Here is a 25,334-nt window from a genome sequence, read left to right as displayed (position 1 = left end):
TGGCCTTTCATCTTCCCTCTTCCTCCTCCTTCGAGCGAGAGAAAGTCTGTGTTTATCTTGGTGCGCGAACTGCCGCCCGCCCCATCGCGACCACTGTGCGGCCCCGCCTTGCTCATCTATCCCATCATCCCCCCCCCCCCCCAAGAAAGAGAAACGACTGTGGTTTGCTTTACCGCAAAAAAGGGCAAATTTCACCCAACTACAACAACAGTAACAACAATTCCGACACATAAGTCGTCGCTGCAACAATCCTATACCTGTCATGGCCGACGCGACAAACTCGGGCGATGAGCTCTACCCCATTGCCGTGCTCATCGACGAGCTCAAGGTGAGAGAGCCCCTCGTTCCTTCTCACCGACCTGAAGGCCGTCGTTACCACTCACCGAGGCCACGCATGTCTTTGCCCTTCTCTCGATATTCCCACAACTCTGCGTGCGTATGAGGTATGAGGTATGAGGTATGGCTAACTGTGCCTTTTCCTAGCACGATGATGTTACGCTCCGCCTCAATGCTATCCACCGCCTCTCGACCATTGCCCTCGCCCTTGGCCCGGAGCGTACGCGGGATGAGCTCGTTCCCTTTCTCGACGGTGAGCCTCTCCCTTTTCTTCCTCTTCATCTTGCAGCTCCTTTCGGGATATGCAGACGCGCGGATCCCTGACATTTTTTATAAATACACGCAGAATCGGTCGAGGATGAAGATGAAGTCTTGGTGGCTCTCAGCGAAGAGCTGGGCGGTTTCGTCGAATACGTCGGCGGCCCCGATTACGGTCACGTCCTGCTCTCACCCCTCGAGAACCTCGCCGCCATCGAGGAACCCGTTGTTCGCGACAAGGTAAATGATTCTCAGCAGCACAGACACACATACGAGTGAAACGATTGGCCCTTTCGAGAATACGAGAAATAAGAAGAAGCGCCGAGCAAGGACGAAGAATGAAACAAGACTGACGTATGACGTACAAATACAGGCAGTCGAGTCGCTCAACAAGATTTGCAGCCAGCTGTCATCCCAGCAGGTTGAAGAGTACTTCATCCCCCTGACGCTCCGACTCTCTAAGGCAGACTGGTTCACGTCCAAGGTCTCGGGCTGCGGACTCTACACCACCCCCTACAGCAAGGTCTCGGAGCTGTCGCAGGAGCAGCTCCGCCAACAGTTTGGTCTACTCGTCCATGATGAGACCCCCATGGTCCGCCGCCAGGCCGCCACCAACCTCTCCAAGTTTGTCAAGGAGATGACGGCCCCCGTCGTCATTGACGAGATGATCCCCCTCTTCCAGCACCTCGTCTCTGACGACCAGGACAGCGTCCGCCTCCTCACCGTCGACATCCTTACCTCAATAGCCGAGACGGTTCCCAAGGAGCAGCAGGCCAGCCACGGTGTCCTGCTCACCTCCCTGCGCAGCCTGATAGAAGATAAGAGCTGGAGGGTCAGGTATATGATTGCCGACAGGTTTGAAAAGGTACTCTACACCACCAATCTTCTCCCCCGCTAGCGTTTGGAGAGAGCCCCAGTCAGCTATAAGCATGTCATGAGCATATATATACGTCATACAAAGGAACAAGCAGAGTACTGACCTGACCAAACACAGATGGCCAAGGCTGTCGACGACGAAGTTGTCTCTAGGGACCTTGTCCCCGCATTTGTCAAGCTCCTCAAGGACAACGAGGCCGAGGTGCGGACCGCCATTGCCGGTCAGATTCCCGGCTTCTGCGCCCTCGTCGACCGCTCCGTCCTCCTTGGTGATATCATCAGCAGCATCGAGGATCTCGTCTCCGACTCTTCCCAACACGTGCGGGCCGCGCTTGGGACCCAGATCAGCGGACTGGCTCCCATCTTGGGCAAGCAGGAGACTATTGACCACCTTCTCCCCATGTTCCTGCAGATGCTCAAGGATGAGTTTCCTGAGGTTAGGCTTCACATCATCTCCAAGCTTGAGCTTGTCAACCAGGGTATTTCCCTCCACCCTTATATATTCTACGTATGCCTGACCACACACTGACATTGACTCTTTCCCAGTTATTGGTATCGACCTTCTCTCGCAGGCCCTCCTCCCTGCTATTATCCAGCTTGCCGAGGACAAACAGTGGCGTGTGCGCCTAGCCATCATCGAGTACATTCCCCTGCTGGCCAGCCAACTGGGCGTCAAATTCTTTGATGAGAAGCTCAGCACTCTGTGCATGGGCTGGCTAGGTGACACCGTCTTCTCTATCAGGGAGGCGGCCACGCACAACCTCCAGAAGCTGACCGAGGTCTTTGGCGTCGAGTGGGCTAGCGAGGCCATCATTCCCCGCGTCATGCAGATGGGCAACCACCCCAACTACCTATACAGGATGACGACGTGCTTTGCAATCTCGGTAGGTTCTCCAACGGGTCCTACGCACACACACATATGTGTGTGCGTGGTACCAAGGATCTCCCCCTTTTGTTTTGCTCTGTTGATTAGCCCTTTACTAACTTGACTGACTGCGTAGACCCTCGCCAACGTGGTGAGCATGGATGTGATTGCCAAGTCGATACTTCCCATGCTAGACAAGATGGCGGACGACGACATCCCCAACATCCGCTTCAACGTGGCCAAGACGTACACGGTGCTGGCCAACACGTTGCGCCGCCTGCCCGAAGAGGGCACCCTTTACTCTCTAGAGAAGAAGGGCAAAGATTTCAAGCCGTCACCCCGCGGCCAGGAGCTCATCGAGCAGAAGATTACGCCCAACCTGATCAAGCTGCAAAAGGACGACGATGTCGACGTGCGCTTCTTCGCGACGACGGGACTTGGAGAGCCGGCGGGTGGCATGATCGCTGCGACGGGTGGCGGCCAGCAACAGTCGACTGAGGGGGAGCCGATGAATACGTCACCATAGATTTTATTTTTCTCATGAAAGAAACGAAAAAAAAGAGACTCTGAGAAGCAAAAAAACAAATTAATGACACTATCAGTTATATCTGTTGTGTGGTGTTGCGTGTTGTAGTCAACTTGATGAAGTTGCAGTTCTTGGACTTGGGATGCTGAAAATTGGATTTTTTTTTGTTCTCGTCATAGGCCGCATAATGCTATAATTTTTTACTTCTTTTGTCATGTTATGTAGTATGGTCTACCTCTTACGGAAACAGAGGGTGGTGATGGTCTGACCCTTGTGACCGCCAAACTGGAAGCTGCGATACTCGACCCTACCATGCAGTACGAAGCCGTCGTCGCCCTCGAACCAGGCCCTCAGCTCGGGTTCAGTCCAGTTACAGCTGGTGATGATGAAGTAGCCCCCTGGACGTACGAGCTGCAGAACACGCGGTCTGTAGCCCTCGTTTGGGCGGCGGCGAGGACTACTGTTCCCTTGATCACCTTGACTTCCTCTAATATCGTCACCGTCTCCCTCTCCGTCGTCGTCGCCATCGCCGTCGCCGCCGGCGCTGAGAGATATAGCATCAAAGGTGCCCTTGTCGAGAACGACGTCCCACCCCTCCGACTGCTGACCGTTGAGCACCGTCTTCCAAGGGCCGGATAGGACATCCCACTCCTCAAAGGAGATGTTGTCCCTCGACTTCCCCGCAGAGGAGGAGGAAGAAGAAGAAGATGATGATGATACCTGTCTCGCTAGCTGGACTGACTGGGGTGAATAGTCTACACCTAACATACGACCTGTCCATCTGTCCTGTTGTTTTCGTTGTTCTCGTCCATCGTCATCATCGTCATCATCATCGTCCGAGTCCTGGGCACCGTCGCGTAGGGAGAATAACAGAGAGCCGTTGCCGCATCCCAGGTCGAGAAAGGACGTGGTGTCGCGTGGGAGGGATGACTCCCCGGATAGGTACCCCGTTATCTTGGCCTCGGCGTCGGAGTCGTCAAACCAGATTGTTCCTATGTCGGAGGGGTCGGAGGCGTGGTTTGTCAGTTCTGTCGTGTATAGCTTATCCCAACTTGAGGTTAGTTAGCAAGGGTAGTCAGAAGGGGGGGGGATGAGGTTGTATGTTTTTTTCCTGGGGGTCTAAAAGAGAAACTGACTAGGACTTTGTGCCCAGTTTGGAGGGGGGGAGATGATCCGGGTGTGGTTGAGACATTGTTGCTAGTAGTATCTTGTTGCTGTTGTCAGCATGTTTGCGTCGGAGGTTGTCTGTTGTTGCGAAAATCTCTGGTGGGGTAAGTAGGTGGTGGGGTTGAAGAAGCACCAAAAGTACAGATCACTCCTCCCTACGTACACAGCCAGATATTTTTCCGCGAGTCATAATAAGTGGTAGTGATTTAGGCTGGAAATGATGGGAATCTTGGACAGACACAGAGCACACGGGGATAGTCATATTCATTGCCAGGATTAGACTTTTTCTTTTTACTTGTAAAATGAGAGAGAGAGTCAAAAACCCCCCCGTTCATCAATATACACACGACAAAGCCCAGCTGCAAACAACGCCGTCCATGCAGAGAAATAGAGAGAGAATGACCCCATCAACGTTGGATCAACAGCAACAACCACCTCATTGTCTCTCTTTTTCTCTCTCTCCTTCCTAAACGCCAGTGCCAGCAGCATAAAAGCAAAAAGGAAGAAAAAAAAGTGGGATCGAACCAAACCCAAACCAAACCAGACCAAAAGGAAAGAAAAAAAGACTATTTGTTGCAGAATTTCTTAAAAGAGATAATAGTCTAGTAGAAACTCTCGACAATAGTATCCTTCATGTTAGAGTTGATATTACCAGGCGTCATACCCTCTCCGAGACGGAAGACGGACTCGATGACGCTGAGCTCGGTGGCGGTCGTGTCCAGCCCGGTAACGGCGAGCCAGTCGTTGACCACCATGCCGGCGCCGACGACGTTGCTGCCGCGGTTGACGGACCCGGCCACGAGGGGAACCTGCAGCAGGCTGGACAGCTCGTCCTGGTCCTGGATGCTCGTCTGCGGGTGCACCAGCCCGCCCTGGTTGGACAGGCTCATGTAGCTGCCGACCAGGACGTTGTCGGCCACGGTCTGGCGGAAGACCTCGACGCCCAAGACGTCAGCGATGATCTCCTCCGTCTCGCGCTCCAGGTCCGGGTGGATCAGGGCGATGTGGTCGTTGGCCACGATGACGTTTCCCAGAGCCGACAGGCGTTCCTCGATGCGCTGGACTCGCACGCTGTCCGGGAGCGAGTTGCGCAGGTGCTGGAGCTCCTGGTCCGTCGTCGTCGTCGGGACCAGGAGGCCCTTGCGGTTGCCGGCCGTCAGCCGTCCGATGACCCGCGTGCCTGCAATCGTCGTGCGCACCGTCGGCACAATGTCCTGGAGTTCGGCCTCGAAGACGCTGATGCCATCGTCTGTGTCAGATTCGAAAAAGAAAAAAAGAAGAAGAAGAAAACTCTGCCAACTTGTGCCGTCCCATCCTCCCTTCTCCGACACCACCACCTGATAACTCACCTGTAAAAGTTCTCGCTGGCTCCAAGAGCAACAAGAGCATATGAGTTGGTCAGCGTCGAAAAGACACCAATCCTAGAAGGAAAAGAAGAAGAAAAGTCAGTTTCAAGTCATCCTTCTTCTCGTCTTTCTCGAAGCGGGGGCGGGGTACTCACTCGTTGGAATTTTCAAACTGAGCGCGCACCGCCATGATTGCAGACTTTTATATCTTTTTTTCTTGAAGAGGCAGTATTGCGTGAATGAAAGGTTGCAGGAAAAAAATAATAAAAAGGAGAGAAAGAAGTTGTTGTCACTTTGTGGTCTATGGCGTGTATATGACCTTTTTCTTCTTCAATTTTTTTTAAAAAAAAATTTAAAAAAGAGAAAGAAGGTCTTTAAAAATAGAGAAATAAAAAGGAAAATAAGAAAAGGTCGAGCTAGAGAAACGGATAAAAAAAATCCAGCCACTATCGTTTGCGGGGCGGGGTGGTAGAGAAGGTCGAGAGGAGGGGTCCTAGTTCTGCTTTTCTAGGTAGGTATTAATAAACCGCCGCTACAGTGAGAGATGCTACAGTGGGCCGTGACTGGTGAGCCTCTTGTCCATGTTTCAGTCGATTAGTTAGTGGATCTCGATCACTGTAACTCCCTAAATCAACTGTGAGAAGACATCCACCCGCTGTAGAGCACAGAGGAAGAAGGGGGGAAGATGAGCTTCACCTGATAAATGCGCCCCGGTGACTCATTCTAAAGATCTTGTCCTATGATGCTCGGCACTTGTTGCTGTAAGGAAATGAGTAATTTGGAAATGCATGGCTGAATCAAAGGGCATCCCGTCGATACGAGATGGTCTCCGGATTCGTCATTCGGCATCATTCTTTCTCATCGCGACTGTGCTGACCCTGGAGAGTCATACCATCGTCGGAGCTCAGTACAAGACATATTGACGCAAGACTCACAACTACTAGCAGTAGTAGACCGTAGCAGTACCCAAGAGATCAACACCAAGGGGCTATACAAAACCTCAACCAGGAAAATGAAACAAGTGATATAGAGAGAAAGAAAATAAAGAAGAAAAGAAAAAGAAAGGAAAAAGAAAAAAACACTGCTTGCCATCCTATCAAAAACATGCATCATGAAAGCTTTCGTCCCATCATCTTGACAATCCAATCCATCCAGTTCACCTTTCTTCCCTCGTCTTCCTTGGCTCGTCATAGATGGACATTGACAAATTCGGCAATGGCTTCAGCCGTGACATATGCTTTTGCGGTCCCACATCACTCTATTTCAACTCATCCTATCCTCCCTCCCTTCTTCACCTTGCTCTCCTCGACCGTCTCACATGGTCCACACCGGCGCCTTGACCAACACCTGTCGACCCCTCACCTCCCACGCCATAAAGGCTGCGAATCGTACCTTAAGTTCCTTGGGTGCAGCAGCTATTCGGTTTTCTCCGTCAGTACTCATTGTCTCGGGGCCGCCTTGTGCGGAAAGAGACCTACCTTTCCCATCCGAGTCTTCGTCAGAGTCTTCGTCCGAATCGCCATCGTCGATGGGCGGCAGCTCCGTCTTCTCCACCTCCATGATATCCGGGCGCACAATGTCGCCGGGCAGCGGGTAATTGATGGCCACGTCACGGCTCTCGAGGGGAAGGTTGCCGGCAATGCTGACGGCCAGCTCGGCAATCATCGACGTGCTGCCATCGACGCCAGCCGGGGGCGGGTCGTTGAGGAACTTGTACAGGTAGTTTGTCAGGTTGGTCGTAGTCCTCTTCATGAGGGCCTGCTTATTCGCGTCCACCAGGTCGGGCGAGAGCTTGCTCTGCAGCCCGTCCAGCGTCGCCATCCTCCAGTGGACCACCTTGGTTGTCAGGGCGTCGAACTCCTCCTGACTATGCATCGTGTAGGCGTTTCCGCGGATGCTCAGCTCAATCATCTTGAGCTGCGAACTCAGCTCCTCGTCCAATCCCGGATGGAAGCACTTGTCAAACAGCTCCTCGGTGAGCCAGCGCGAGATGGTGGCACGACCGACAGCCGTCATCTCCTGCTTGCCCGTCTTGAGGGCGTCGGCGCTGACCTTGCTGGCGAGCCAGGGAGGCAGGCTCTTCCAGTCCTTGCGGATGTTGAAGGCGAGGTTCATGATGGCGCCGTTGAGGCGGTTGGAGCGTGCAGAGTACTCATTGTCGTCCAATGCCGTGCGTGAGTGCGTGATGCGCTGGTTGGCCACGGCATTCTGAAGTTGTTCCACCTGTCCGTTGAGACCTTCGATGACGGCTTTACGATCAAAGTACAGTCGCTTGACATTCTTGTACTTGGCCACTACAGAGCAAAAGGGGGGAGGGTATCAGTCAAGTCACGCGTTAATTGACGAAGGAGAAGGTACAAGGTGCAGTGGGGGTGATGACGACATACACAATTCATTGAATGCCTTCTCTCCTTCGGTTGAATCCCGGTCAGGCTGAGGGCTCTGGCGGCCAAGGTCAAGTGACGACGACTGTTCGAAACGAGGAGTCTGAGCACCGGCACCACTACCACCAGGCTGGTCACGGAGTGAACCCTTGCCTCCTCGGGTCAAGCCCTGAGTCGATGGGGCCATGACAGGTTGAGCCTGGGGGTTCGGGGATGAATCGTGGGCTTGTTGCTGCTGTTGGTTCTGAAGGGAGGAATGTTGGCTGGTTGACAGCTGATCGGGATCTGTCAGAAGAGAATCACGAGAGACGGTGAGGGGTGTGTCGTGATTCTGCTGGTGCTGCTGTTGCCGCTGCAGCTGATCGAGCTGAGCTTGAGAAAGGTTTGTATTTTGCTGGGTATACGTGTACTGGGGCGGAAGGTTGTAACCCTGCGGCTGAAGTTGCTGCTGCTGCTGCTGCTGAGCTGAGGGGTCAAGCTGTTGTTGGTGAAGCGAATGATGCTGCTGTTGGAGTTGAACGTGGGGTTGTTGTGGTTGCGACGAGAGTGGGGCAGTGGGCTGCGTGGGCTGCGTGGACTGCGCCTGCTGCTGCTGCTGCTGTTGTTGTTGTTGTTGTAGGTGGGGTTGGGAAGGAGCGGCGGCGAGAACGTTGAGTCCCTGCTGCTGTTGCTGCAGGTGCGTGAGTGGCGGCGCTCCTGCCGCAGCCGGTGCCACTCCAGATCCTCCTGCTGGTACTGGCAGTGGGTGATAAGCGCCCCCCTGCTGTTGGTACGACGATGATTCTGCGTCTTCCGCAGTCACTGACCTCGCCGTCAGCTGTGGCTGTGCCTGCTGTGAATGTGGCAGTATACCCACACCACCGACACCACCGACTGCAAAGTCTCGGTCCGATCTTCTCTCGTCTATGCTTGGCCTCGGATGGCTCTGATACTCTTCAATCTCATCGACGTCGCGCAAAGGGGATGATTCCAGACTGTAGCCTCCCTGAGACTGCCAATCACCGACGAGCTGGTTTGGCGTCTGCAGTCGCTGCGAGGAAGAAGAGGCCGGGTCTCGTTTCGATAGTCGCCGACTAAGATTTCCGGTGTTGTCGTACGAGGACTGCTGCTGATGCTGCTGATGCTGCTGCTGCTGTTGCTGCTGATGATGATGCTGACTATCACTGCCCAGGCGGCTGGATCCTGAAAAGATGCCCTTGATGAATGACCGTTTCGACTTCTTCTCGGACGAGGGAGGGGCGGCGGCAACGGGAACGGCTTGGAGCTGGTCTTCTTCTCCTACGGAATCGGCGTGGGTACCCTGCTGCTGCTGCTGCTGCTGCTGCTGCTGCTGCTGGAGATGCGGCTGCGGCTGCGGAGACGGGATTCCGGCGTAGGCGCTGTAGCGGTGACTCTTTGTCTGTGACTGCGACTGAGACCGCTGGACAGATGGGTCAACGGTATCAAACTCGGAATGGCGACGACCGGCGAAGAAGGACTGCGAATCGCCAACGTCGGACGACGAGTTGTTGTTGTACAACTGCTGCTGGGAGGCAATCCGAGCTCCACCACCGCCTCCACCGCCAATGCTGGCACCGTCGCCAGCGGAGGGGGCCGGATGTTGCTGCTGGTGGTATGTCGCAGCGGCAGATGTCGGCGGCTGCGTTCGCTGGTCGTTGAAGGACGTCTCGCTCGAGTTACGCGACGGCAGTCTGAATTGGGACAGAGTCGAAGAGAGTCCCTGTCCCGGAGGTGGTGAGGAGGAAGAATCTTCGGTCAGGTTATTATGGGATCGATCGCTATGCTTTCCCAGGCGAGGAAAGGTCGGCATGTTTCAGCAAGAGGGGTCGGCCCTGGGCAAGGCACAGTCTCGATAGGCCAAGAAGTCGGTCTAGGCTGTTTGTTTCTTTCTGGACCTTCCGGTGTGTGTCCCTCGTTGGCTGGGGGGGTTGGTAGCCTTTGTTTCCTGAAGATGGAGGCTGGACAAGAGAACGAACAACTGGCTCCGTAGAGAGTGGGAGAGAAAATAGCCTCAGAAGGATTGGCTTGACCGGGGCGTGGTATTGGAGAGAGGGAGGGATGGTTGGAGCTGTTGGGTGGGTATAATGGTACGTAGTATGGGCGGGGACTTTTACACGCAGAGGCGCACGCAGCCACAGAGGCGGTATTCTGGAGTACGTATAATATGAGTGTACGAAGGACAATTATATTATTAGACTTATTACCAGTAGCATCACTGGTATTATTGCTATTTTTACCTCTGAGTACCTCAGGTGTACTAAGTATTATTGCTACTAATAACTGCTGGCAGTACTAGGAGCGTTCCGTACTAGGGACCGGTAATACTCCTTGCTCCGTACATACGACGTAGATATACCGCGCGGAGCGGTAGGAATATCTCGGAGAAATCATGTAGGTATACCTTGCCAATACGAGCGCATGGTTCAGCACTGACGCTGTCATAATTGCTAAGTACGATACTACTACTGTAAGAGCACTCGTAACTGTACTCATAGTAGCAGTGGTAACTGTAATCTGTACACGTACTGTCTCAATCGCCCAACAGTTAGGGCGCAACGTCTTCTGTCTTTACCAGAGTTTAGAGGTGATAGGTGCTAGGTGTATAATCCATATATGATATATGTACCTGTACCTGTACCACTAGTAGCCGATATATGTACAGCTTCAACTCCAGCTCCCCTTCACTCGTAGAAAATGCAATTGAACAAAAGAACAAAAAGAACAAAAAGGAGATCTGCCTTGTTCGCTTTGATAGTATTACTTATCCACAGTAAATATGCTGCTAGTAAAGATTCCAAGTAACAAGGGCGGCTACTTCTGGTCCTGGTCTTCCTCCTCCTGCAGTCCCGGTGGCTGCGCTGTGCCTTTCTCAAACTATTATCTTCTTCCCCCCAGCGCCTAGCTTGCTTCAATCAATCAATCTCGATTCATTCCATTCCCCCGCTGTCTTTCTTTCTAATCTGTGTTCTTGTCTTACCAGTCCTCTTTCAAACACGTGGCCAGAAAACAAAAGAAAAGAGAAGAAAAAAAAAGGAAAACAGTGACATCCCCCCCCCCCCCCCTTGATCCTTGGTATTAATAGTCCCCGGATCATCATCATCTGGCCAATGGACCTGTCATTTATTACAGTACCTACTCGTACAGAAGCTAACAGACCCATGGGACATGCCCATGAGACACGTACTTCTATGAATAGAATCATCCAAGGATGGGGAGGGGTCCAACTGCCAAATTACGTGTACTCGTTACCTGTAATATTAATACTCAAGAGTCTCCCAAGAGTCAAGACCCTCCGCACAAGCCGATCCACTCTGTCAATTGGACACCATGTTCACAAGCGCCTATTTTCCGCTTCTTTTGTCTTGTGCATGGTAAATTATTATGGAAGGATTCGGATCGGCGACGACTTATAGATGTATCCCCATCCTCCCTCGTTTGACTACTACTATAAGAATAATACCAGGTAACATTACTACCAGCATCAATTCGGCATCCAATGACCCCAAAATATTATGTACTCTGACCCGAACCTGTCTGCCCGGCTACAGGGTAGATAATATCGTCTTCAATCAGGATTCAGGGCAAGTACTCATTCTCATACAGACCAGGGAAAGGATCTGAGTGTTGGTTGGTTGACGAGTCCGAGTTTCCAAGTGCACTGTGTACCACTTACTAAGACTGGTATAATCCAAACACGATCTTATCATTCCTCGTGTACAGATCTGTACGAGTATTCCCACTCGGTACTAATATGCCATGGCTGGCTATCTATGTGTAATAACGCACACAGGCAAAACGGTGTAGATCAAAGTTGTTCTGCGGGGTCAAATTTAGGCGCGTTATCAGCATCCAACCGGAGAGTTTATATTACCTACGCGCATCATTTTCCACCTTGAATCATCACCACCAATTCGTTCCCCTCTCTCTTTTTCAATGTCCTTTACATGATCGTGCCTGCGAAGTGTGTACCATCCACAAACTAAAGACAGAAAAAAGGAAGAATAAGGGAAGAAAAAGAAAACCGGGAAGAGAAAATGCTCATAACGTCTCCCCTCTTCCTCGCGGTAACCGCCTTACTAGCCGTGACCATTTTCCTGGTCCGTCGCCTGTCGTCGCCGCTATGGAAGCTCCCCGGCCCGACAATCTCGAGGTTCACATCCCTCGAGCTGCGATGGAACGAGATCAAGGCCAACCGCACAATGTACATCCACAGCCTCCACCTTCGCTTCGGACCCGTGGTGCGCGTCAGCCCCCACGAGGTGTCCTTTACCTCCTGGCCTGCCCTCAAGGAGATCTACACGTCTGGCGGGAGCGGCTACGACAAGTCGGAGTTTTACAACCTATTTACCGTGTTTGGGAGGAGGTACAGTTACACATCTTCCTGAACCCCTCGGTTTATCCATCCGCCTCGGTGAGATGACGTATACGTTGCTAACATGTTGTTGCAGAACCATGTTCTCTACGCTTGTCAAGGCAGACGTATGATATTACCATTCCTCCCCCCTGAAGGGAAAGAGGGATGATGTTAGAAATGTCATATTCTTTCAACAAAGCCAACTGACGCACATGCAGCATACAAAGAGAAAGAGACTCCTCGCTGATCGATATGCCAACACCAACATTATGCGTGGACCTGCCATTGCCGGAATCCAGGAACGATCTAGCATCTTCCTTCATCGTTGCACGAGCGCAGGCACCAGGGCTCATGATGTTTTTGTAAGTACCGTGCATGCCGTATACAGAGAAAAGCAATGACTGACATACAGGCAATTGATAGACGGGTCGGTTATTCAACATGGGCGTGTGTGTGTGTGTGATGCCCCGGACTGACTCTGTATAGCCCTGCACGCATATGCCTGCGACTGCGTGACGCACCACCTCTTCCACCCGCGCGGCACGAACTGTCTTCAGAACGCCAAGGACGAGGAAATGATGAACCAGGTGACGGGTGACGACAGCCTCCAGAGTATGTCATCATCACCACCATCCATATGTTTCGCGTCACCTTTTGCCTTCACCATCACAGGGAACCAGCTGACGGAACCACCTGCCAGACCGCCTCATCTCGTACTACTCGCCAAGGCTGTACAACCTCGTCTCGGGCATCATCTACCTTTTCGCCAAATCTCGCGACATCTCCCTGGCAAGCACCTACGTGACGCAGACGAGCCAGGCGACCGACCCAGCGACCTTTACCCTCATGGGGCGTCTGATGGGCGAGAAGGGCGGCAGCTTAGACAGCACGACAGCGGCGGCCGAGTGTCTGGACCACATGGTTGCCGGCATCGACACGACGGGCGACGGGCTGTGCTTCCTCATGTGGGAGCTCTCGCAGCCGCGCAACGCCAGCATCCAGCGCAGGCTGTGCGAGGAGCTCCGCACCGCCCCGTCCGACGTGCCGCTCGACCAGCTCCCCTTCCTCGATGCGGTCGTCAACGAGGGTCTCCGGTGCTTCCCCCCAATCCCCATGTCGCTGCCGCGTGTGGTCCCCGGTCCCGGCGGCCGCGCCATCGACGGCCTCTGGCTGCCCCAGGGCACTGTCGTCAGCTGCCAGTCTTACTCTGTCCACCGTCTCAACCAGGATGCCTTTCCCGAGCCGCAGAGGTTCAACCCTGACCGATGGTTGGCTGCTGATGGGGACACGGAGAGGCGTCGCCTCATGTTTTCCTTTTCCAACGGTGGTAGAGGATGTGTTGGGAAGCAGTGAGTTTTTTTCTTGTGCCTGTTCCTTGCTTTCCAGTGCAGATGACAAGGGATATGCAGATGAAAACAAGAAGGTATCAATATTGACAAAAGAATGCAGCCTCGCTCTCGCCGAAATGAAGACGTTGCTGTCCGACGTCTACTCTAGCTATTCGACTACGCCGCACGTGTCCATGACTGAGGACGACATGATCATGTCGGACCAGCTCATCTCGTCACAGCCAAAGGGTCGACGATGCCTGCTGCACTTTAACAAGCTTGACCCACTGCAAGCCACGGCATAAACGAGAGGAGGTTGGGGGGAGGGTGTGGAACGGAATGCGTACGAGTTATGGTCTTGCATGTCACCGTTGAGATGTGTCGAAGAGTCCCTGCAGATGCTTGGACCAATCAGATAGGACCATACGACTCAGCCAGGGCAGTAGGCAGGAGCGCAGGTGGTATCTGCCTTGTTTGTCTTGTAATACGTCAACCAATCACGATGGACGGGGTTTCTATGCGGAACCGCTAGATTCATAATCATCAGCAGAGTCCTCAACGGCATCATCGTCACTGTTAGTCATGTACCGAGTATTACATATTATAATGTTCATACCACAAGCGTGTAGCATTTGTTGGCATCATTGGTACTATTATAATTATTATTACCACCACTACTATTTGGCACTAACCTACGAGCAGGAGTAATACTACGGAAAGAAATAATACATTTTTTCATCAACTGCTACCCCCCCCTATCAGCTGATTTCCCCCGCCTTGGCCTCTCGGGTGGGCTAGCTATGCTGGCTGCTGGGCTGGTCGGGTGCCCACTGTGATGAGGACGCACCGAGTGTCTACAATTGCGAGACAAGCTGCTGCCCCGTTCAAGGAGATTGATTTGCTGGGAGTTACGAGCAGGGAGAGGTTCCATGCCGAGGGAGAACAGGGAACAACCCAAACCACCGACTCTGTTTTCCTGAGGCCTGACAGACAAGACGGCTGATGCCCAGCCAACCTCTGACTTAACCTCAGGCTACCAGGCCCCCAAGGCTTCAAGGCTTCAAGGTTTCAAGGCTCCAGGCTCCGGGCGGCTGCAACGGAGTTACAGGCGAGTAATGGGTAATATTAGTGCGCGCTGTGCCTGGAGGGAAGGAAGGGGGGGGGGGCGTCTCTCTCTCTCTCACTAACAAGTTCCGACCCATCTTAGGTTTTTTTTCTTTCCTTTCCCCGGTCCCCTCCCTCCTCCACCTTTTTCCCTCTCCCGCTCACAGGACAAGTTAAAATTTTTTCAAAAAAACTCTGCGCTTCTCTTCTTCCCCTTCTTTCTCTTTTGCTTCTCAGTGACCTGGTCTCCTTGTCAGCCTGATTATAAGATCAAACCCAACGCTTTATCTTTTCAAACTCCAGCCTGCTGGCTCTGACTTTTGTTTATTGTCAGTCGCAGCGCTCTCTCGACTTTTCGATTCACAGCTGCCCCTCGCACCATCTCCCGAGTTCGAGTCCAACGACATCACCAGCTACGCCTTCGCTTTGCTTTTTTCATAAAGAGCAACGAAAGCACCCGCAACCCGCCCTCCCCAAAAAACATCGAGTTACATTGCTGTATATGTATCAGCACGATAACGTCACCGTGTCCAGACACTTCAAGCTGCAGCTTTTTCGCTTACCGCGGAAACCTTCGAGTCCCGACATCTGTAAAGACGGTTGAACATATTTGACACCTTCGAGTTCATGTCGCCCTATTCCATCAGCCATAATCACCGGCTAGTCCTTATGTCAATCAGAAATCATCCTGAGTTCTGATACCTCCTGTGCTCCGGCCCCCCTGCATCCCATTCACCAAAATTCAAGCAAACCCATTCAAAAGAACCAAAAAAAACCAAACGGCCTTTTCCTGCTGTTCTCTCCATGACGATTCTGTTACTGTAGAGTCTTTCGTCGTCCCACTCTCAGCTTCCTGCCTCGTCCTATAACGCACAAGACAAATTTTTTCCCCAGCAAATACCGCCAAAATGTCTCTCATCAACGTCCGCCGCGATGTCAGCGATGTCTTCTACCGCTACAAGATGGAGCGTCTGCAGACCAAGATTGAAGGCAAGGGCAACGGTATCAAGACGGTTGTCGTAAACCTGTCCAGCGTTGCCCAGTCCCTGGCCCGCCCCGGCGCCCACGTCATCAAGTACTTTGGCTTCGAGCTGGGTGCCCAGACCAACATCGACCCCAAGGACGACCGTTGGATCATCAACGGCGCCCACGACTCGGCCAAGCTGCAGGACTACCTCGACGGGTTCATCAACAAGTTTGTCCTCTGTAAGAAGTGCAAGAATCCTGAGACGGACGTTGTCATCAAGGACGACCGTATCCTCCTCGACTGCAAGGCCTGCGGCCAGCGTACCGACGTCGACATCCGCCTCAAGCTGAGCGGCTTCATCCTCAAGAACCAGCCCAAGAAGGGCAAGAAGGACAAGGCCGAGCGCAAGGCCGCCCGCAAGGCCAAGCAGAACGGCACGGCCAAGGAGAACGGCCAGGGCAGCGGCGGCGAGGACGGCTCGGAGAACGGGTCCAACGGCGACGCCAACGGCAACGGCGGCGACGCGGCCGCCGACGGCGACAGCGACACCGAGTTCCAGAGGATGCAGGCCGAGGCGCCGGCCGTCAGCGTGACGGCCGAGGTCAAGGACCACGAGTGGGCTGTCGACGTCAGCGAGGAGGCCGTCAAGGCGCGCCAGGCTCAGCTCCCCGGCGAGTTCAAGCAGAAGCTTAGCATGGGCGGCGGCGATGACGACGACGAGGAGGGAGGCGGTAACACGATCTACGACGAGCTCGGCGACTGGATCATGCAGCAGTCGGAGGAGAAGGGCTCGATCGACAAAGTCGAGTCTTTCGATATCTTCGTCAAGGCCAAGCAGCTGGGCATCGAGGCCAAGCACCGCACCGTGCTGGTGCTGGTGCAGACTGTCTTTGACAAGAACATTGTCGCCCAGATCCCCAAGCGCGCCAGCATGCTCAAGCAGATCATCACATCGGAGCGCCACGAGAGGTCCCTTCTCGGCGGCACCGAGCGCCTCCTTGGCCAGCTCGCCGCCGGCGAGGTCGGCACCGATGCCTACGCTCAGGTCGTCAAGATCCTCCAGCTGTACTACCACCACGACCTCATCAGCGAGGAGGTGGCACTCAAGTGGGGTAGCAAGGCTAGCAAGAAGTACACGGACATTTCCGTCTCCAAGAAGGTCCGCAAGGCTGCCGCCCCCTTCCTCACCTGGCTAGAGGAGGCCGACTCGGAGGAGGAATCTGAGGAGGAGTCTGAAGAGGAGGACGACGAGTAAAGGGCGCTCTTTATCAGTCCTCCGACCGTGACCGCGATTTTTTTTTTTTTTTTGGCTGTGTTTCTAACCCTGTTCGTTCCTTTGGAATTGGAACACGCCCTCTGTTCTATTCCACTCTGATGTTGTGCATTGGTTAGGTTAGGATTCTATGCACAAGATAAAACAAAAATTGATACACTGTCCTATGCAACTTTCACTTTGAACGCTTCCCCTCCCTAACACCCATGGACAATGAATGCCCTGAACTTTGGGAATAAAATGAGTTGCTGCAAATGGTAGACAGATGGTATTACAAACACAATACTTCATTTGATGTAAAAGAAAATCATGACTCCGCTCCACCATCCACCTCCATATCCTGCTGCCGCTGCTCACCATTCGTAGCCTTTTCTTCTTCTGCTCGCTCTTCTTCTCCTGCCTCCTCGACATGTTGGTTTTCTATCGTGTCCTCGACCTCATTCTCCGTTTCTTCAGCAGCCTTTCCGTCACCACCACTCTTTCTCTCAAAAATGTACTCCCCAACAGTCTTGCTTGCTTCAGCCACATCGTCACCGAGGTTGACGACGTGGTTGAAACCTTCTGGCGGTGAATAGCCTGTTGAGTCGGCTGTGTCGGAAGGCTGGATGAGGATGTACCTGGCTGTAAAGTCCATGTCTTGAGCGAATTTGGCGGCCTGGTTTTATATGTTAGTTTTTCTTATCCTTTTCTTCTCTTCTCCTCTTCTTCTTTTCCTTTTTTTTCCCTTTCTATTTTTCTATTTTCCTCCCCTCCCTGATCTTTCATTAATGGGGAGGAGAGAGAGAGCAGTTGGAAAGGGACTGCTCTCTCCCCTCGTTTATGAGGATCACGATGCTGAAAGGAAAGAAAAAAAAAAGTACACACCTCAATAGACATCTCAATAATAGCCACTTTACCCGCCTCGGTGACAGCATCGACAGCCTTGGAACTAGTCCCGTATGACACGCCGTCGGCATCCTCGGTGTATTCCACCAGACGGTCTCCGTCACGTAGCTGGTTAAACTCGGGCTTCTTGACAAAGTGGTACGTCCTACCGCTGGTCTCGCCCTCTGCGGGATCGCGTGTCGTGTGGCGGACGACGCGGGCAAAGACACCCCTGTGCGACTCCTGGAGATGGCTTATCAGACTGGACACCTTGTCCGCTGCTGCTGCTGTTGCAGAAGCTGCAAGAACGACAGTCTCGCGGTTTGTGGGCATCTTGTCGTCGTCTGCCACTTGTTCCGCATCATCGTTGGCGGCAGTGTCATCCACGTCTACTAGCGGTTTGAAGATGGCGCTGACGTCGTTGGCGTCGTCGTCAATCTTGTCGAAGGCGGCTAGCTTGAAACCGCGGGCTATGCGCACGGCGCGCCACGTCTTGCTGGCTTTCAGAGCGGCGGCGCGGGCGCGGTCGGCGTCGTTGGTCGCCATGGAGATTTCGAAGTCGTCATCCGATATTTTAACCTTGAACGAGTCCAGCTCCGGAACTTGGTACCGCTTCGGGTCCTTTAGCTCGTCCATGACCTTGGTCCGGTCCTTCTCCTCCAGAAAGTCCATGGGTACGGCGTTGAGGGGGACGGGCCGCAGACGCTTGTTGGTCGTGAACCGCTGCATCGTCGACTGCGACTCGGCCCATAGGCTCGGCTGTACCGGCTCGCGCTGGATGGGTTCACAGCTGGCCATCTTCCAGTACACCCAGTTCTTGTCGCGCGCCAGCACCGTGTCCACCATGCGGTGGAAAATCTTGCCCGGCGTGTCTTTGCGGAGGTAGTCGGCTATCCTGCCCTTGATGGCTAGAGCCCATTTCGCCTATGTGTGTACGTGTCGTGTCAGTCAATGTATACGCGCCATGTTTGAAGGTGGTCATGGTGGGATGCTTACATCCTCCTCGCTAAACTCGCCCGGGTAGATGACGGATTTGTTGGTCACATTGATTTTCTCATACTTCTTCTTGGCTTCGCCCGTCCACGACAAGACAAAGTTGAGCACAATGAGCATCTGCACCAGAACGTGGCGCCGGAACGTGAGATCGCCAATCTGTTTGGGGGAGATGTCAGCTTCTGTGCCTGTTCTGTCATGGTAATGGAAGGGGAGAACTGACTTCGAGCTCAAACAAGTCTTTGCTTGTCAGGTATTTTGGGTTGAAAGCTTCTGACCGGGCGCCGGCGCCCTCCCTCTTGCGCTTGAGGCTCTGCTTAGGGTCCTCGACTGCGTTGGCGGTCCGCGACCCTTCGTCCGATGGGTATTGCCTGAACTTCTTAACCGTCTCTTCCACGCCATGCTGGAATTTCTTGAACACGTTCTTCTCAAAGAGGGTGAGGGGCTGGCTAAAGGACTCCTGTAGGGACCAGAACAGGTCGTATAGCTGGTCCGACGATAATGGCTCATCCGCCTTACCGGCTTTGCCATCCGTGGGCGCCTCTTTACTATTCTTACTGTCTATATCCATGTCCATCTTATCGGAGGATTCCTGCTCCTCCGAGGGCTTCTCGTACGTCGTGACATTCTCGACGTGGTACTCGCCGCGGAGGTTGACGGAACTCCGGTCACCGAGGGGGAAACTCTGGAACAGAAAGATGAAGACTCGACCGCAAAAGGCCGTGTCTTCTGCCCGGGAGAGGCGACGTAGGAGCTCGTTGCAACTGCGCAGAATGACGAGGTCCGTCGACTTTGTGTGTTTGGCCGTGATTCGCTCGCGACGCGATTCGAGATAGTCGAATATCGTGCGGCAGCCGGGGATGACTTGACTCTCGAGAAGCTCTTCAATCAGCCAGAAGAGCAGGGCCGGCTCGCAGTGGCCGTCGTCAGCGATTAGGTAGATGATGTCGAGAAAATCCCACAGGACGGCGAACTCGGGGCTATCGATAGGAGTTGAAGCCTAGGAGAGATGATTTAGTTCAAACGAAAAAAGAAAGTTCTCTGGAAATAAATGGTGCGGGCTGTCGCATACTGTCAAGTTACTGAAAATATCTCGTGTGACAGCCTCGATGAGTGCAAACTTGCGCGCCTTGATCTGCGTCTTTGCCGCCTCGTCTTCCTCAGTCCCCTCGGGTACCATGTCACTCGTCGCATTTGCGACACGGTCCGACAGGCCATCGAAGTCCTGCTTGTTAAGGGGAGGTTCGAGGCTCGACGACGGGTCACTCTCGGGGACAATGGGTTTGATGACCGCCGCCTCAGCCATCAGTTCCTTCAGAAGGGAGGCAAACTTCTCGGCGGCGGGGATCCCGAGGTCATTGACATGGAGTGCATGCATCGTGAGGGTGGCAGATACTCCGGGGGAGGGAGAGCTGAGGATTGGCTGCTGCGCACGCAAGTCGATGCCTCTGTTTACCAACCGAAACGCATGCGAGGGATTGTGCCGAAGAGAGAATTGGCCGTTGAGGGTATATCAGGCATTAATAGATGGTGATGTTGATTGGGAGGATGAGGAGGAACATTGAACGGAGAAGACAAAGGAGTGAGTAGTTGACAAACAACGAAGTTCGAGGCTGAGTGAAAGAAAGAGTATCTTATACAAAAGAGTACCGTGTAAAGTTGAGGTTATTTAACGTACCATGTACTTGTAGAGACCTTGACGGTTGGGTGTTTGCCTTCTGCAAGGCTGAAATTTTTGAGCCAGCGGAGGGAAGGTGCTACTGGGACCTCGTCAGTCAGCGCCTGCCGTTCGCGCATTTGTTGCCTGCTGCCTTCATTCTCCAGCCTCTGAGTCTTCGAACCTTTGAACCAAGCAACCACCAACGCCGACTATATACCACCAATTCTGCCCCATCAATAGCCCGACAATTTGCCGTGGACGATCCTGTACTGACCCTCCGTGGTGTCAATGACGCGATCGCTCACTAGCCATGCCTAACACGAAGCGGCTCAAGGGCAATCGAGCCACCAAGGGCCGGAAGGAACAGCAGCAGCAGCAGCAGCAGCAGCAGCAGTCGCCATCCGAAGCGCCGCCGCCTATGTCTGACGACTCTAAAGAGCGTCCGACGCCTGCAGAGGTTGAAGAGGAAGAGCACGCCTTTGTGAATTTGGCACGCAAGACTTGGTTGAAGCCTGGAAAGAAGGCCGCCAAGCCAAAGGTCAAGAATGAGGTTCTGAAGCAAGGCATCTGGGATATCCTCGACCGCGAGGGCTTCCGGTACGGGTCGCTGCGACTCCTCGAGAGCCTTCAAACACTGGAGAGGTATGTATTCACGGGTACTGACACGGGGCTTCGTGTTGCTAACCTGCGCCGTATCTAGCTATCTGTGGCCTGGCTACACGGAAGACGCCTCCAACTACCATGTTCTCCTCCTAGCGCTCATCACCAATGTCAAGAGGAGGGAACAGCTGGAAACGTGGAGTAAGTGGTCACGTATGGTATATCTTGATTGTTCTGTTGTCTAACGCGCCATATAGGTCTATTCGAGGACCGCCCCGCCGACTTCTCGTCCATGTTCCGCCGCGTCGTCTCCATGATGCTCGACCAAAGCCTCTCCACGCTCGTCAAGACGCAGCTGCTCTGCTTCCTCATCCACGCCTTCCAGAGCCTCGACTGCTCCATTGTTCGAAAGGAGTGCGCTCCCCTCGTGTCCATTGGCGTATGGCACAACCTCTCCAGCGACAATGTCCGCGAGAACCAGTTCAACCGGAATGCACACCTGAGAAAGACCTGGAGGGCCGCCCACAAGCGCTACGACGCCGCTGACGAGCCCACCAAGGCCCGGCTTCGTTTTGAGAGGTCTTGGCTGTACACGCTACTTCTTGATTACTTGACCTTGCTATTCGAGGCGAAGGGCAAGCCAGGTTTGTCAACGTTACAAGACACCGCGATGCGAGGCGATGCTGACAGTTTTGTTACAGATGAGACGCTGTACTGCGAACGCTTCACCGAATTCATCTCAGACCTCCAGAGCCAGCTTCCCACCCGACGATATGTCAACACGCTGCTGCATGATCTCCACATTGTCCCAGCTATGAAGCTGTCGCCCATGTACTCCAACGAAGACAATAGCTTGCTTCGAGACCAGCACACTCTTCTGTCCCACTACACGTACTTCGCCATCGACGACCAGACGGGCGCTCAGCTGAGCCGCGCCGAGGCCTACGACAGGCATTATGCCCGTCTTGGGAAGCTGCAGCGCGTCGCTCTCAAGCATTTCAAGGACCAGCTCGTCGTGCTGGCCCTATCAAACTACGGGTCTATCGATAAGAGGGATGAGCTTGCGCCACTCCTCGACCCTCTGAGCGATGACGAGGTTGTGCAACTTCTCTCCCTGCTGGATCTTCGGACCGTTTATCCCGAAAGTGTCAAGCTACCGCTTGATCGCCGCTTCTTTGTCGAAATTATCCTTTCGACGTTCGAGAGGAGGGAGACATTCCAGGAGTCGACCGAGAGTATGGCCCTGGTCCCGACAGAAAAGACGCTGTTTGACAACAGCTTCCGCCTGGCTGACGAGTACGATGGGTCTCACCCGCTTGCTCTGCCTAAGCTGAACCTGCAGTATCTCTCAGTTGGCGATTTCCTTTGGCGATCGCTGATCCTGTACCGACGGGAGGCATTCTATGGTATTCGCAACGATATCGAATCGGCCATAAGGCGTCTCAAGCCGGATGCGCATCGCCCCGGGGAGACGCACTTTGCCGGCTTTTCCAAGATGGCCATGCCCGTATCCAAACTTGCGTGAGTAATCCCATTGTCTAGACGCTGGCTACGACTCTTCACTGACTGTCATGTAGAATCCTCGAGGTTGTCCCCCCCTTGGTTGGTGATGATGTCCCGTCAAGGGTGCGTTCAGAGGTCACTATCGATGTAAGGAGGCTTAGCCCAGGAGTTCGCAAGGAGTGGGATACGTTGCGACCCGACGATGTTGTCTTTCTCTTGGCCATCGTGCCTCCCCCATCGCAGTCAATTCCCAACGGAGATGGCCTTCTCCCTGAGAATGAGCAGCTCGGTGTCCTGTCAGTGAGGACGGCTGTCATCTCTCAAATAACAGATGAGAAGGGTCGTCATGTCCGTGATGGGTCCTCTGGTCTGGATAGCAAGCGACGCATTCAACTTAACCTCGACCCGCGAACATACGTCCGCGACACGGAAGCAACCGCAGCAGGACGCCCTGATGTCTATGGACGGGTCAACATTCTCCTCCGCCGAGGCAGGAGGGAGAACAACTTCAAGCCCGTCCTCGAGTCTATCCGCAGCCTCGTCCTTTCCGAGGTGCCGCTGCCATCGTGGCTGCACGAGGTCTTCCTGGGATACGGAGATCCGGCTGGGGCCCATCACAAGAACCTCCCCAACCGCATCAGGAAGGTTGACTACCGTGACACATTTCTCGACTGGCACCACTTAGTCGAGAGTCTACCCGGAAAGACGGTCGAGCCTGATGACAGTGTCTCTGGTAGCTTCGGCCCCCCGTATGTCCTCGAGACGGTAGACGCGGAGCAGGTGGAAGAGGCACCCGCAGCTGAGAAGAAGCAGTCTAAGAAGCGCCGGCGCGACGCAGAGCCGGCGCTGAAATCCGAGGTCGAGACCTTGAAAGTTTCCACCTACAAGCTACCCAACAGGGGGCCTTACCCGGTGGACGAGCCCCGCCTTAACCAGGTGCGGTTCACCTCTGCCCAGGTCGAAGCTATCATGTCTGGCGCTCAGCCAGGCCTCTCGATCGTGGTAGGTCCTCCGGGAACGGGAAAGACGGATGTTGCGGTCCAGGTCATCAACAACATCTATCACAACTTCCCGGAGCAAAAGACGCTTCTGTTGGCACACAGCAACCAGGCGCTGAACCAGCTCTTTGCAAAGATCGTCGCTCTTGATATTGATGGCCGGCATTTGCTGCGTCTCGGTCACGGAGAGGATGATCTGCTTACCGACGGCAGCTTCAGCAAGTACGGCAGGGTCGAGTCCTTCCTCGAGAACCGTGATCTCTACCTTCAAGAGGTCAGGAAGCTGGCCATCAGCCTAGGGGCCCCGGGTGCTCATGACAACTCAGCCGAGACTGCGGGCTACTTCAACACGGTCTACGTGGAGCCGGCATGGACCAAGTTCCTGCAGATTGCGGCTTCTAACCAGACGAGTGCCGGCGACATAGTACAAGCCTTCCCCTTCCACGCGTACTTTGCCGATGCCCCCCAGCCTCTGTTCCCGCCAGAGGCTGACCGGGTGCAGATCCTCGACATTGCCCACGGTTGCTTCCGCCATGTTTCCAGGATCTTTACGGAGCTCGCAGATGCTTTGCCCTTTGAGCTTCTGCGTCGCGAGCGCGACAAGGCCAATTATCTGCTCACTAACGAAGCCCGCATCGTGGCTATGACGACGACACACGCGGCTATCAGGCGAAGCGAGATTGCTGCTCTAGGCTTTCACTATGACAACATTGTCATGGAGGAGGCCGCTCAAATCACCGAGATTGAGACTTTTATCCCGCTAGCGATGCAGAAGCCGGTCAATGGCGAGCTGAACCTGCAGAGGGTAATGCTGTGCGGTGACCACTTCCAGAACTCGCCCGTGATCCAGAACATGGCCTTCCGCCAGTACGCCAACATGGAGCAGTCCCTCTTCTCGCGCCTGGTGCGCCTGGGCGTGCCGACGGTGATGCTGGACCAGCAAGGTCGTGCCCGCCCGTCGATTGCCAACCTGTACAGGTGGCGCTACCCTAAGCTAGATGACCTGGCCGACGTGCAGAATAAGGATGAGTTCTCCAAGGCCAACGCTGGCTTCCGTTACGAGTTCCAGTTTATCAACGTGCCCGACTACAAGGGTAAGGGCGAGTCGGAGCCGACGCCGCATTTTATCCAGAACCTGGGTGAGGCCGAGTACGCTGTGGCCATTTTCCAGTATATGCGACTTCTGGGGTACCCGGGCAACAGGATCTCTATCCTAGCGACGTACGCCGGCCAGCGAGCCCTGATCCGAGATGTTCTGAACCACCGGTGCGCCAAGAATCCCATCTTTGGCATGCCCAAGATTGTGGCGACGGTGGACAAGTACCAGGGCGAGCAAAACGACTGTAAGTTTCTGATGTTTCTCTCTGTTCTTACCACTGCCCCGAATAAGCAGCTGCTGACGAGTACGAAACACACAGACGTCATTCTGTCTCTCACTCGAACCTCGAGGGTTGGCTACCTACGTGATGTCCGACGCATGACGGTGGCCCTCTCCCGCGCTCGCCTGGGCCTGTACGTGCTCGGCCGCCGCGAGACGTTCGAGGCGTGCCACGAGCTCCGCCCAGCGTTCGATGTCCTGCTCCAGAGGCCGGATAAGCTACTGCTCCTGACAGGCGAGATGTGGCCTTCGCAGAGGGTCCTGGCTAATGAGGAAGGACAGGAGACAGTGGAGGGCGAGGTGACCATGGAGGGCGTGGAGCACCTGGGACAATACGTCTTTGAGATGACCAAGACTAAGGTGGGTCAGATCCAAGCGGAGAAGAACGCGGCGGCGACCGGAGCGGCTCTGGAGCCGACGGAAGTTACGATTGCGGAAGAAGAGGCCGAAGACGATGATGCCGATGCGGATGGGACATATTACGAGGTACAAGGGGAAGGGGAGGCTCAACAGAACAGCGAGGGTCAATAAGAGACTGGTCTCTTTCACGTGTA

The 25,334-nt window shown here is 54.1% G+C and overlaps 8 protein-coding genes across 8 annotated transcripts; 4 read left to right on the top strand and 4 right to left on the bottom strand.

Moving 5' to 3' along the window:
- Positions 1-262: 262 nt before the first annotated feature.
- On the top strand, positions 263-2,861 carry GMORB2_6820 (serine/threonine-protein phosphatase 2A regulatory subunit A; the record flags this gene model as incomplete). Its single annotated transcript, XM_035468788.1, has 7 exons — positions 263-328; positions 484-589; positions 683-834; positions 968-1,459; positions 1,589-1,949; positions 2,017-2,354; positions 2,472-2,861. The coding sequence occupies 7 exons, from the start codon at positions 263-265 to the stop codon at positions 2,859-2,861; spliced, it is 1,905 nt and encodes a 634-aa protein (XP_035321922.1).
- A 231-nt stretch (positions 2,862-3,092) lies between these two features.
- Positions 3,093-4,053, bottom strand: GMORB2_6819 (Methyltransferase domain; the record flags this gene model as incomplete). Its single annotated transcript, XM_035468787.1, has 2 exons — positions 3,093-3,912; positions 3,998-4,053. The coding sequence occupies 2 exons, from the start codon at positions 4,051-4,053 to the stop codon at positions 3,093-3,095; spliced, it is 876 nt and encodes a 291-aa protein (XP_035321921.1).
- Positions 4,054-4,630: 577 nt separating this feature from the next.
- GMORB2_6818 (translation initiation factor 6) lies at positions 4,631-5,564 on the bottom strand (the record flags this gene model as incomplete). Its single annotated transcript, XM_035468786.1, has 3 exons — positions 4,631-5,264; positions 5,378-5,449; positions 5,530-5,564. 3 exons carry the CDS (start codon positions 5,562-5,564, stop codon positions 4,631-4,633), a joined length of 741 nt encoding a protein of 246 aa, XP_035321920.1.
- A 1,124-nt stretch (positions 5,565-6,688) lies between these two features.
- On the bottom strand, positions 6,689-9,568 carry GMORB2_6817 (uncharacterized protein; the record flags this gene model as incomplete). The annotated part of the gene is made up of 4 exons (XM_035468785.1): positions 6,689-6,789; positions 6,853-7,668; positions 7,762-8,021; positions 9,120-9,568. The coding sequence occupies 4 exons, from the start codon at positions 9,566-9,568 to the stop codon at positions 6,689-6,691; spliced, it is 1,626 nt and encodes a 541-aa protein (XP_035321919.1).
- Positions 9,569-11,792: 2,224 nt separating this feature from the next.
- On the top strand, positions 11,793-13,745 carry GMORB2_6816 (Cytochrome P450; the record flags this gene model as incomplete). The annotated part of the gene is made up of 5 exons (XM_035468784.1): positions 11,793-12,121; positions 12,207-12,237; positions 12,331-12,478; positions 12,813-13,461; positions 13,562-13,745. 5 exons carry the CDS (start codon positions 11,793-11,795, stop codon positions 13,743-13,745), a joined length of 1,341 nt encoding a protein of 446 aa, XP_035321918.1.
- Positions 13,746-15,452: 1,707 nt separating this feature from the next.
- On the top strand, positions 15,453-16,766 carry GMORB2_6815 (translation initiation factor 5; the record flags this gene model as incomplete). Its single annotated transcript, XM_035468783.1, has 1 exon — positions 15,453-16,766. The coding sequence occupies one exon, from the start codon at positions 15,453-15,455 to the stop codon at positions 16,764-16,766; it is 1,314 nt and encodes a 437-aa protein (XP_035321917.1).
- A 325-nt stretch (positions 16,767-17,091) lies between these two features.
- On the bottom strand, positions 17,092-20,019 carry GMORB2_6814 (THO complex subunit 1; the record flags this gene model as incomplete). The annotated part of the gene is made up of 5 exons (XM_035468782.1): positions 17,092-17,439; positions 17,649-18,572; positions 18,645-18,800; positions 18,865-19,641; positions 19,714-20,019. 5 exons carry the CDS (start codon positions 20,017-20,019, stop codon positions 17,092-17,094), a joined length of 2,511 nt encoding a protein of 836 aa, XP_035321916.1.
- Positions 20,020-20,611: 592 nt separating this feature from the next.
- GMORB2_6813 (intron-binding protein aquarius) lies at positions 20,612-25,311 on the top strand (the record flags this gene model as incomplete). The annotated part of the gene is made up of 5 exons (XM_035468781.1): positions 20,612-20,943; positions 21,002-21,102; positions 21,159-21,545; positions 21,603-22,422; positions 22,479-25,311. 5 exons carry the CDS (start codon positions 20,612-20,614, stop codon positions 25,309-25,311), a joined length of 4,473 nt encoding a protein of 1,490 aa, XP_035321915.1.
- Positions 25,312-25,334: the final 23 nt, after the last annotated feature.

Source organism: Geosmithia morbida, assembly GCF_012550715.1.
Source record: "Geosmithia morbida isolate 1262 chromosome Unknown scaffold_6, whole genome shotgun sequence".
Lineage (NCBI taxonomy): Eukaryota > Fungi > Ascomycota > Sordariomycetes > Hypocreales > Bionectriaceae > Geosmithia > Geosmithia morbida.
This window is presented reverse-complemented; position numbering and strand designations above follow the sequence as displayed.